General features: G+C 30.9%; 1 protein-coding gene across 1 annotated transcript in view; it reads right to left on the reverse strand.

Moving 5' to 3' along the window:
• Nucleotides 1-3,007: 3,007 nt before the first annotated feature.
• Nucleotides 3,008-12,197, reverse strand: part of LOC145297698 (F-box-like/WD repeat-containing protein TBL1XR1) — a 98,416-nt gene continuing 89,226 nt past the window's right edge. Inside the window, exons 13-16 of the mRNA XM_080143897.1 lie at nucleotides 11,833-11,960; nucleotides 9,918-10,083; nucleotides 8,703-8,804; nucleotides 3,008-4,326 (exon numbers count right to left, since the gene is read on the reverse strand). Coding sequence (XP_080000023.1) covers nucleotides 4,300-4,326; nucleotides 8,703-8,804; nucleotides 9,918-10,083; nucleotides 11,833-11,960 — 423 coding nt within the window. The 3' untranslated portion in view covers nucleotides 3,008-4,299. The remainder of the gene's footprint in view (nucleotides 4,327-8,702; nucleotides 8,805-9,917; nucleotides 10,084-11,832; nucleotides 11,961-12,197) is intronic.

Genomic DNA, 12,197 nt, shown 5'->3' on the forward strand with positions numbered 1-12,197 from the left:
CACTTTTCATTAAAGCTATGTTTAAAATGACAGTCAAATATTAGCAGCAAAAGCTAGTGTGTAAATGAGTTAATCGCATTAGTTAATGCTGATGTACACAGATTCAGGAGGGGGTGGGGCATAAAAATTTAATAGCCAAAGTTATTGGCTATTCTTAGCCATAACCACAAACGTCCCATAAGTTAACATTGTGGCCACACTTGAACCATCAGTAATTGAAAGGAAAGAGGTTTATAATTAAAAACAAAATACGGTGGGGGAGGGGGGGGGACAATCAGATTTCATCCGAAAGCAAAATAAAACAAGCTTTTAAAAAAAAAAAAAAAAAAAAAAAAAAAGATACGCAGGAAGTCAACTGAGACGCAGAAATTGAACTTTGTAAAGATTTTTTTTTACTGTTCAATTCTTTTAACTACATCAAGGCTTGGAGCAAGAGAGGAGAGGGTAGGAAAGGGTGGGGGGGGGGGGAAGAGGAGAGCGCAGTAACAGTCTGCACTAAAATGTAAATAGAAGTGAATGAATAAGATGTAGAAGGTAGAGCGATGAATAATGGAGTTAGAAATAACACACCTAACGTTTGCTCGCCTCTTTTTTTTTTTTTTTTAATGTCAGCAAAGCAAATATGATAATTGTTCTTCGTATTTTTTTTATTTTATTTGATATGTTGATGAGAACTAGTCTCCCAGCATTATCACTCCGTTTCTTTTACAAAACAGACTCCCACCATATGGACAAATTTCACGCACATGTTCAAACACGCATACACATTCATACAAAGATACTTAGTTAAAAAAAAAAATAAAAAAAAAAAGAAAGAAACTTAATCAGAAATTAAAACTAAATTCATATTCCTTAGTTTAACCAACAAAGCCAGAGTTCTTGCCGTTGTCTTCGCATGGAGGGATTTTAAAACCACCATTCATTTGTCCAAGCAATTCGCATTCACTTCCAAAAGTGAAAAAATGTTTTCATCATAAAACTGGAGTAGATTGTAAAGTTAAATATTCCTTAAAGTAAGGATGGGATAAGCAATAAGTGAAAAGTCCTCTGCTAAGATGATAGAATATGGACGAATGAATAATAAAGGGGAAGGGGTACAGAATTTTTTTTGTTCTAGTGCACAAACAAACCAAAATACTTCATTTTTTAATACTAATGCAAGACTAGAACCCCCCCCCCCCACCAAACTTTCAAAACCTATCAATTTCAAAGAGTAACATTTACTAATAAACACGAGCCATTTTTTATATATATATATATATATAACACACACACTTATGGTTTTCTTGTAAATATTCCAAGAGTAATTCCCCCCCCCCTCCGGTTATAGCAGGATAGACAATACTATAAATAGTACAATACCAAATACAGGGTGCCCCCCCCCTAAAAAAAAAAAAAAAAGAAAAAAAGAGGGACATTGTTTTTCTGAGCATTTTACAGTCAACCGAGAAAAAAGGCTAAAAACCCTAGCGTTTTGATGTGATGTTTTGACTATAATAAACTAGCTATGAACAAAGTTTCATTTCATTCAGACAAAACACTAAGAAACGGGGCCTAATTAGAGTTGGGTCCCGTTTTTTGGGCAGGGTCACCCTGTATATATTTGATGTTCAATGATATTCAAAGCATATATTTTTAAAAAGTTCAATTTACAATTCTTGAAAAAATTCTTTAAAGTAAGAAGGAAGGGGGGGGGGACAATAAGTGAAAAACCTGGTAACAAAATGAACATGGGCTTTCAAAAATTATGAATTGAACTTCAAGAGAAAAATGTTACTATTGATAAGATTTTAAATAGGAAATTAGTGAAAAAATTTTTTGGTTTACCCATTCATTTGTAATGTATTAGGAGTTAAATATCAAGTTAGAGTAGAATGTTAACGAAGTTTATATTGGCCATGTGCAAGTAATCGTCTACTAAACGTTTCTTCCAGAAAAATGTTACAACTGGACCAAACCAGAAAGCCTTCATTTTAAGATGAAGGCCATTTTAAACTTTTTTTTAAAAATCATTGCCAATATAAGACTCCTTATTTATCTCAAAATTAAATCCTTCAGTGCAACTTCACGTAAGTACGTAATGGTTTTCACTGAAATACCATTGCTCGTAAATACACAATTGGGTCGGACGACATTATAATAAAGTTGTACCAATCCTTCCATTAGAAAGAACATTGCTGATAGAATTCATTTACTTACTGAAGACTAATATTAACTTTACATACTTATATTTTCTATTAAATATTAAATCGTTTTAAATGCAAATACATTACAGGTAAGTAAACAAAAAATGTTTTGGATTAATTTCCCAACTGAATTTCGTTTTAAATCTTGTTGCCAATAGCAACACTTATCAATAAAAGTAAAAATACCAGATTATTATAAGCAACCTTTGGTAATCAAAAGTAATTTTGAAGTTCCTGAATTTGAGATGAGGATTGGTCATTTGTATCATTTGGATTAATTCAAGATGAGAACAGTAGTCCGATGAATCCAAATACTACAAATAATTTTGAAGTCTTTAAGCTGACAACTAAAGAACTTCCGTGATGAATGTAAGCATAAAGTATTGTGGTTCACTTGTGCTACTACATTAAAAGGAAAACGTGAATTTTAAGTATGTTTCCTATAGTATGAAAGAAACAGATTCTGTAAGAATAAATAAAATGGGTAAAAAATATATAGAGCAACTAAGAGGATAAAGGTTTTGCAGATGAAATACAAACTGACAGGTGGGGGGGGGTTAATTCATGTGATTAGATTTCAATCTGAACAGGCATTTAAAAGGACAATGGAAATAAACTTATTGAACTTAACACGATTTCAGTTCCGATTTTAGAGTTGCAGTCAAATTTGTTTTAAGACAATTTAATTTCGTATTCAAAGTGTCAGGGTTTTACAAGGGCAACCATTTCAAGCTTGTTCAAATTTTACATAAGATTTGTTTCACAACTGAAATGTTGTGTTGAAAGAATAATCATAGGAGAAAATTAAAAACTGATCAAAGTAGAAAATTAAGAATTTTTATTTTACATGCAGTTTTCAATTTGGAAATAAAACTTAGAAATAAAATCAGGAAAAATAGATTTAAAATTTAGTCAACTATAAATCAAAATATATTTTAAAAATTTAGATGGAAAAAAACAAACAATTTACAATGAAATTTAAAAATGTTTAGTTTAAGAATTAAAATCATAAATTCTTTTCTTACTCAATTTAGAGTGAAGATAGATTTAAGGAAAATCTAATTCTTAGTCCATCACAAACAATTTCCAAAATTGCATCATAACCAATGCAGTACAATGCAATAGAAGAGATTTGTACCTAACGCCAGCTCGTTCAGTTTTAGATTGTAGTAGTATTCAATAGAATTGAATAAAAACTGCGATTACCTGCCTTAATGTAGAAATGTTAGACTGATCAACATTATATACGAGGTAGGACACAAGCCTGCTGCTTACTGAGCCTACACTTTGGACCTAGCTGGTACATAGACGATTAAAAGGAAAAGAATGAAGGGTAAGAGTTTAAGACTTAAATTACTGACTCCAAGTTATCAAGGAAGAACCAGCCGACCAGGCAGATGCCTTTAAAAAACAATTCTCAGCAGTTTTAAAATTACTGCACAGGTAAACCAGACCACCTTTTTTTAAACACATTTCCTTTTCATTAACTGCATTAAGTTTATAAATTGCATCTTCCTTTGCAAAAACGATAATAGCAAATTCAGCAGAGTTGGGGCCTTCATCAAAACCTTCACACTTATCTTGACAAAGCTAAAAACTTGCTCCTTAGTTAAAATTGTCTGAAAGCCCTTAGAGAAAAATAAAAGGTGGGGCTTTTAAAAAAGTCAACTGTTTAATTACATATTTATGCATACACACACACACACAAAAAGTGAAGTTTTGTTAGATTTTTTTTTTTTTAAATTTCCTCTTCACTCAATCTTTGTATTGGGTGGGAGCATTTTTGCGTTGGTTCAATTTTGTGCATCAAAAACATTTTTATATTTGCTGGACAATCCGAGAAGGGTGCTGCCACCTGGTGAGTGTTTTCTCTATCATTTATTCTTTTGAGGCTGTGAGCTGGCCCCCCCACTCATTTTATTCCCAAGCTACAATCCTGTCACTGACAAAGATGTCATTAAAAATGCTGATGAGTTTGGAGAACAAAAAGTTAAAAATGTTTGTCCGTCAAAACAGGAGTGGGATGAGTGAGGGGCGTGGTGTTGGCTGGCTGCAATGCTCCAAATATTTCTTTTATCTTCCCATGGCAGGTAACAAATGCAGCAATTAGAGATCACTTCCGTAAATCCAAAACAAAAACCTGTAATTAAAAGATATTCAATTGATAGAGAAAGAAAAAAAATGTCCATAGTAATTACTATGATGCTGTGGAGGTAAAAATTTCTAGCTTTATTTTAAAATAAATGGTTTCAAAATCAAATTGTGCCATTCCATCGACTAAACAGAACAATTTTAAAGAGGTAGATTTCAAAAAGGGAGACGCGTTTTCATTTAAATGTTTATTTGACGATTTATATAAAAATAGTAGCAATTTAATTTTTTTTTTTTATTAATATTATCTTACTCTATAAATATAAAAGAAACATTTATTTTAAGGAATATTCATCTCCAAATGCTTTTTATAAGAGTCATTTTCACCTAGTATTGATTCTGAAAGACATTTCAAAAGGAATATTAGCAGTAGTTTATAGGTACGTGCAAAATGAATAACCGCTGTTCAAAATGTATAAACATTTTGACTCTTCCCTTTAAAAATTCAAAAAATCAGAAAATTAACCCATTTTAATGGAATTTTCGGTATTAATCAAATAATGATCACGGAATATAACCCATTATTTTTATTTTAATAGTGGAAAAGCATTTTGTTTAAATTTTACTAAAGTAAGTTATGGTTTTCAGTAGTAAAAATGAAATAAATGAATTTCTGTTTTTTATGAAAATCATAAATTGTAAAAAAAAAAAAAAAAAAAAAAAAAATTTCAGGAACATTAAAAAAATAAAAATAAAAAAAGCCCCCCTAAAGTCCATATTAGCGAATTAGATATAACTCCAAGAAAAATTAATTTCTTGAACTACCGATATAAACCATTAAATTAATCATTGTTTTATATTAAAAAAAAAAAAAAAAAAAAAAAAAAAAATTTAAATTGCAAAAAATATTTCCTCTTATTCTAATATTTTCCTTGCCTGAATGAATGTAATTTTCAGGGTAACAATTTTTTTATATTATCTTGAAAAATAAATTTAAAAATTTAAGAGCAGGAACACAGAAAAATTAAAATAAAAATTATACAAATGTTTACGATAGGAATGTACAGTTGCACGACTGGGGGGGGGGGCGGAAGAAAACTAGCACTTCTACCTCCCTTCAACTATGCGAGGTCATAGTCAGACAGCTTTTTGATTTTCTGATATTTGGGGTTCCTCCGTAAAATCCATACTTAGACAGCTTCATTTGTTTTGGTTTGTGTGAAGCTAGAATCTTGCTCCTGGGGGCTAATTAAGCTATTTGTACAAACAATGTGTTTTGATTCACTATATTAGGACTTTACTAATTATCTTTGAAATAGACCCAGAAAACTAATATTTATATCTTTCAAGGAATTTTAACAATGAACTTAACTTAAAAAATCAGAAACAGACAAGGTTGGCTAAATTTTGTTTTGTTTTTTTTTTTTTTTAAATGGGGATCACCACTTATCAAGGCCCATAAGCCACTCCGGGATAAGGGTTATTTTGTGAACAATAATCGATGGGATAATATCATAGTAATAGTTGGTATTGGAGATTTGATAAAGCGTCTTAAGGGAGCGATTAATCAGGAATTTGTTTATGTTGGACTTGAAGGCGTCCAAGTTGTAGTCAGGTGGGAAACAGGCAAACGGAAGAGAATTCCACAGGCGTGCACTTCTCAGAAAAAAAGAAAAGCTATGTTCATAGAATCTACGTTTTGATTTAGGCACAGATAAAGAGTGGGAGGAAATTACTGACAGTGGTTTTAGCTAGACGGGTGTTTATCATGAAGGATTGGCAAGGGGGCGGGGGGGGGGGGGTCGCCATGAAACTACAAATTTTTTCTTTTGGAAATTAGGCTTTAATCTTTCACATACACTCAAAAAGGAAACCTACAAAAACATAACATGATTTTCAAAACCATGTCCCTATCAATTTTCTGCCATTAATACGCATATTTAGTAATTTATAGATATAGAAAGCTGCAAATTTTTTTAGGGTCCAACCATTAGTAAATTTTTAAAATTATGTGCATCCAATCATCTAAGTAAGGGGTCTCAAAGTTTTCGAACAGAGGTAGAGTGGGGGGGGGGGATATACGGTTTACTTTATAGCTACTCGGGCAAAAAAAAAAAAAAAAAAAAAAAAAAAAAAAAATCTGGACAGGTTTTATACGGTTGTGCTCATTAGCTTTACTTTTTAGTCACACGGTTTTCTAAAATCTTATTTTGTTTTAATCATTTCCTGAACCAAGAAAAACCACTGCACTATTTTCATACATTTTTCCTGAATATTTTTAGGTTTTCCATTAAGAGCTCCACAAGAGATTAAAGCCTTTGGTAGGCCGAATCTGGCCCGCAAGTCGTAATTTGGAGACCCCTGATCTAAGAATGACTATCACATTTCAGCTTGAAATGTCATTGCAAACAAATTTAATGGACACATCTTAATAAAATAAAGTTTTTTTTTTTAAGGAGGATAATCCAAAATAAAATTTCACTAAATTGAAAATATTTTAGCTTAAAAAAAAAAAAAAAAAAAAAAAAAAAAAAAAAAAAAAAAAAAAAAAAGGGGGCTTCCTCGACGAATAGGGAAAACCCCAGTAACATCTATTTTGCGAAAGTACCGTTTCGATTTCACAACTTCAACACCTCTTCAAGATCCATTAAGTTTTATTACAAGTCATTACCTTTAAAAAACTTTAGTGGTCATTATCACGGTAAAATTATTTTGCGGTGTATTGTTATCTACTACCAATAGCAACTTGATAACATTTCCTTTGTGTTAGTTTCTCAGAACTCAAAAATGGAACCAATAGAAAATAGAGCAAATATTTTCATAACATGACCTGATCGCTTTCACCATTACACCAAAGTACTAGGATGCAGATCTATGAGGTATAGATTATTTGCCATAATGTACCATGAAACATTGTCTACCATCCAACTGTTGAAGAATTTGCAGGTTTGTTTTTCATGTCAAGAAATGTTGAAAATTAAAATTACTTTAGTATTGAGCTAAATTCCTAACAAAAATTTTCATGAGTGACATTTTGACTAGAACTAGTTTATACTCCTTAAACAGTCAGTAAAATACCTTGATATGTTAATTTCCATAGTTATCGAGCAGTACTGCTTTATAGTTAATATAAAGAAATATTTTTTGAGGGAGGAAAGAAATGCAAATAGATATCTGCATGTGAGAAATAAGTAACTACAATGAATGTTTGTCAAAATAGATTATATTTGCTTTGAACTAATACAAAGTACCTTTGTCTAAAATAAAAAGACAAAAGTAGAACTTTGTTTAAAATACGCATTTTACTTTATAAAATTTGTATACAGTTAAAAAATCCTTTAGACTTACATGGAGATGCAAACTTTGATGTTGACAAAACTGCCTTAGTAACGTGTACTCTGTCTAATCCTTTGTCAACCAATCATGTTTCTATTTACAAACTCAAAAACACCATAATACAGATGAAAAGTAAAGCAAAATCCTCATAGGCTGAGATTAATAACCTGTCATCCAATTGTTTATTTCAGATTATTCTCCATCTTGCTTTGAGATTATCACAACCGTTCAATCATTGCATTTAAAAAAAAAAAAAAAAAAAAAAATGTAGATGCTCAGACATAATTTAAGGTTGGATTTATAATCAGAATTATTCCATCCTTTAGATTAAAAAAAAAAAAAAAAAAAAAAAAAAAGTGAAGAAAGTGGTCACCCAAGGAGAGGAAAGATGCATTTTTTGTCATAAGGCTCTTTTTACCTATCCTTTGCAAGACATTGTAATATATAAGTTGGCCTATACAAGTTGATCTAGTTTAAATGCTCAAGAACTGAGAATCAAACCTTGCCTTCTGGGCCGAACAGACCAATGGAGCTCTCAGTATTAGAATTCCATTTTTATATTAAACTGAAATAAGATTAGTTTTTTGTAATATTTCTCAAGTCAAATAATGAATTATGCCAAGCTTGTCAACTAAATACAAGTATTATCAATTCCTTTTAGATCAAATTTCCTTTCGTTTTAGCTATTTAGATGCATCACCATGAGTGCACAAGAGAAATCGAAAAGATCAATTCCAGACAAGGTACGCATACAGAGACTACCATGGACCACAACAAACTTCAATGCAGTCAACCATGGTGGTTATAAGATAGCCGCCCAGCAACTTTTCAGGTATCTAGTCAATGCTATTTGCACAATCCTCCGATCCATTTCGATGGAATAAAAATAGAAGGCATTACTTTTGAAACAACCCCCATCATCAATTTTAGTTCATGAATGTGACTTTGGAATTCACAGAATGCCTTTATCTATGGAGCCCAAGTGAAAATGGCAAAGAAAGATGAAGAAAAGCATCCAAAACGAAGAAAAACTCAAAGTTTGCTGCCAAATCTAATATTTTGCAAATGAAAATAGAAAGGTATACTTACTGAACCATCTGAAGCACTGGCACCAACTTTATCTCCACGAAAATTCCAACAGACTTCAAATATTCCTCCAGTGCCTCGGTAACTATGTACCAATGATCCAGTCTGGAAATAAATTTTAATTATAAAATTAAAGTTTATTAAAATGAAAATAACTTTCCTAAAATATCAGTTTTAGGACAAATCAACCATTTTCAGGTTATTTAATGTAATATCTATTGCAACCGATATATTGTGACCTATCAGATTTGGACTCTGAATAACAGATCCCATAAATCATGGCAAGAGCCGTCCCACACCTCTAAAATATAAATTCTGTACTCATTAAAATATGAAAGTTTCATGGCAGATCAGAATCTGGAAGTATGCAACAGCAGAACTAATAACTTCAAACTCTTCCAAATATAAGCAGTTGGCATAGTTGCTAAATACCAACTGGTTCACATGACAATATCAGGTTAGAGAAATCAGTACCTTTTAATATAGAAGTCTATTAACAAGACCGAAACTAAATTAAAAAAAAAAAAAGTACCAAATCTACATCTTTTTCGTGATGCAAATAACAATTTAATTTTGGATAGTCAGAGTCATTAAATAAGAATTTAAAATTAAAGTTATTAATATAGATAGCATAAGATGTACATAACTTTCAGCAATACTACTCCTCCCCAAAGAAAACCAATGATCCAGACGCATTTCCTATTTTCATTATCTTAACAAGATAATGAAAATAGGAAGATCATTGGTTTTCTTTGGGGAGGAGTAATATTGCTGAAAGTTATGTACATTAAATTTTTTTTATAGTGTTAAAGCAATAATATAATATAATTAATATAACTATTTTATAAAATGTTAGCCCCCTCCCCCATTTGTTTTTATACTCTTGCTTTTGATCTCCCCTCAATTCTGATTTAGCTGGGTTATCTCCCTCTATTATATACTAAACATCTGTATGTGATGTTTCCTAGAGAAAAAACAGTATATTAATAGACTTGCAAAATAACTGATGGAAAGCAGAGATTGAAAAGGAAATCCTAAAATGATCAGTAATCTATTAGATCAAATATCTACAGCAAATGAAACTCGTGTTAAAAGTAATAAGCCACTGCTGCTTAGTTATTTTTTTTTTTTACTCATAACGAAATTAGGTCACCATTATAAAATTCCCAGTGGGATATTTGATAGAAAAGCTGAAGAATCAAAGCAAATCATGTTTACCTGTACATTCCATATGTGAACACATTTATCAAAAGATCCACTGGCTAAAAACTTCCCATCTGGACTAAAAGCAACACTGTAAACAGGTTCTTGGTGTTTGGTTAATGTGTGGATACAATTACCCTGTTCAACATCCCATAATCGAACTGTTGAGTCAAAACTTGCGCTGGAAAAAAAAAAAAGTAAAAAGTCAAATGAAATAATTCTTAATTGGCGAATAAATTGCATATAAATGAAGGTTTACAGTTTAACATTTCAAATAGTTTAAAGTTTTCTTTGCAAATTTAACAAGGTTTTTAGGTTTTAAGGTTTTTTTTTTTATTGTTCCACATTGATTTTTCAGCCATTCTTCCTTCAATGTAACCCATTAAATTTACAATTCTCTTTTTGAAAATGTTTTAGATAACATACTTGTATAGATATTTTAATCCTTTTCCTCTACCTTATGAAAGTACACAAATGAGTGATTGTAATATGTATAGTTTTATATGCTTCTAAGTGACAAAGTTATGGAGGTTTAAGAATGGGGAGAAGAATTTTACAATTTGTTTAATGATAAAAAATATACAAGTTAATGAAATTGACCTTTTTCGTAAAGTACATTAACAAAGCAATGTGAAAATGCCAAATAACATCCCAAATTTGTAATTTAAATTTTAATATCCAAATTTATTTTTTTTCTTTTAGGACCTTGAGTTTTACATTTTAAAAAAATTCTAATGTTTCAAAAACCTAGGATAAGAGAAAGCCCAAGAACATAAAATAGCCACTTTAATATGAAAATTCAAATTTTCGAAATTGATTTCTCCAAACAGATTTTATTGGCAATTTAAAATGACATAGCTGAAATTTTCATGAATCGTTTAATTTACAGATCCAAAAAAGCAGTGCAAATCTGAAAACAAGTAGAATCTTCAGAACAAGTCATTCTTGAACATGGCTGGAAGAACCATTACATTAAAAATTTCTGACTTAGTGCATCAGTTTTGGTCTTGCCAAAAGACCAAGTATTTAACTTAGGAAAATCATTTTAAGTCTTTGTGACGTCAACCATGATGAAAATTTGAAATCAAACTCAAAGGCTGTATACATTCTGGCAACTCTTGTGATGGCACTGAAACTATGTATTGGTGCTGGCCTTTCCATCCATGCAAAAAAGGGCATTTACTTCATGGGTAATGGTTTGTCCTCCATACTTACCCAGTCTGTACAACTCCATTTAAAATGAAATGATATCAGTAAAGTTGGGCAAAATTTTATAGGAAATATAGTAGAGAAATTAAAACAATGTATTTAGCTCATGATATATTTAGATTAGAAACAGCTTATGTAATCGAAAATTTAAGCAAAGTTATCATTAATATTGACCTTCAATATTAACCGTACTTCTAGAAGGAGAAATATGAATGACTAAATACTAAAAAGGTCAATATTAATGACAGTCATACTTTTTAATACTGAATTGCTTTTAACAAATACATCATGAATAGATAAACACTGCTTTGGATTAATCTTTGGCTAGATTTCCTTTTCTTTTCATCAATAGTAATGTTTGCCACACATTGTCATCTCAAAGTGTTTTGTTTAATGAAACATTCAAAATCTTAAGAGCTCTTCCTTTACCTTCTCATTCTCTAAATGTAGGTTGTGGCTACAACAAGTTATACTCATTTGAAATAGTATCAAAAGCAGTAAAAATCCTTAATTTAATAAACTTCAGTTATCTTGAACTTTTCAACTCTAAAAAGGTCAAATGTGCGATTAGTTTTGCCTAGCATTAAAACTGGTGCACAAGCAAAATTGTGCTATATTTTTGCCCCATTTGATTTTTGCTAATTATTTTTCATTTTGCCAATAGATTTTTTTTGTTTTATAAACATTAATTTGTGACAGTTACAGACATGTTGGTGCTTACCTAGCTAATATCAAAGGAGCATTTGGATTATTTGTACCAGGACCTGTTGGACTCCATTTAATAGTGTAAATTTCTTTGTCATGTGCTTGTAAATCGTGAACACAATGATCTTGCCGCATGCTCCAGATCTGAAACAAATTAGATATAACATTGTCAAGAGAAAACTATTGCAATAAAACAAAATCTTTATATTTAAAAGGCTAATATTGCTATGGAAAAAAAAAAAAAAAAAAAAAAAAAAACTTGAAAAAATATCTGTAGTGGATTCAGACAGCTTTCTCAAGCTGCTTAATTTGGCCCACGAAGAAATGGAAGATTTTGTTGGACTCATTTGGCTAGTCTTTAGAAATATAAGGAATTTAGCA

This window comes from Euprymna scolopes, chromosome 18 (genome assembly GCF_053919585.1).
Source record: "Euprymna scolopes isolate OS-2025 chromosome 18, ASM5391958v1, whole genome shotgun sequence".
In the NCBI taxonomy this organism is placed as follows: Eukaryota; Metazoa; Mollusca; class Cephalopoda; order Sepiida; family Sepiolidae; genus Euprymna; species Euprymna scolopes.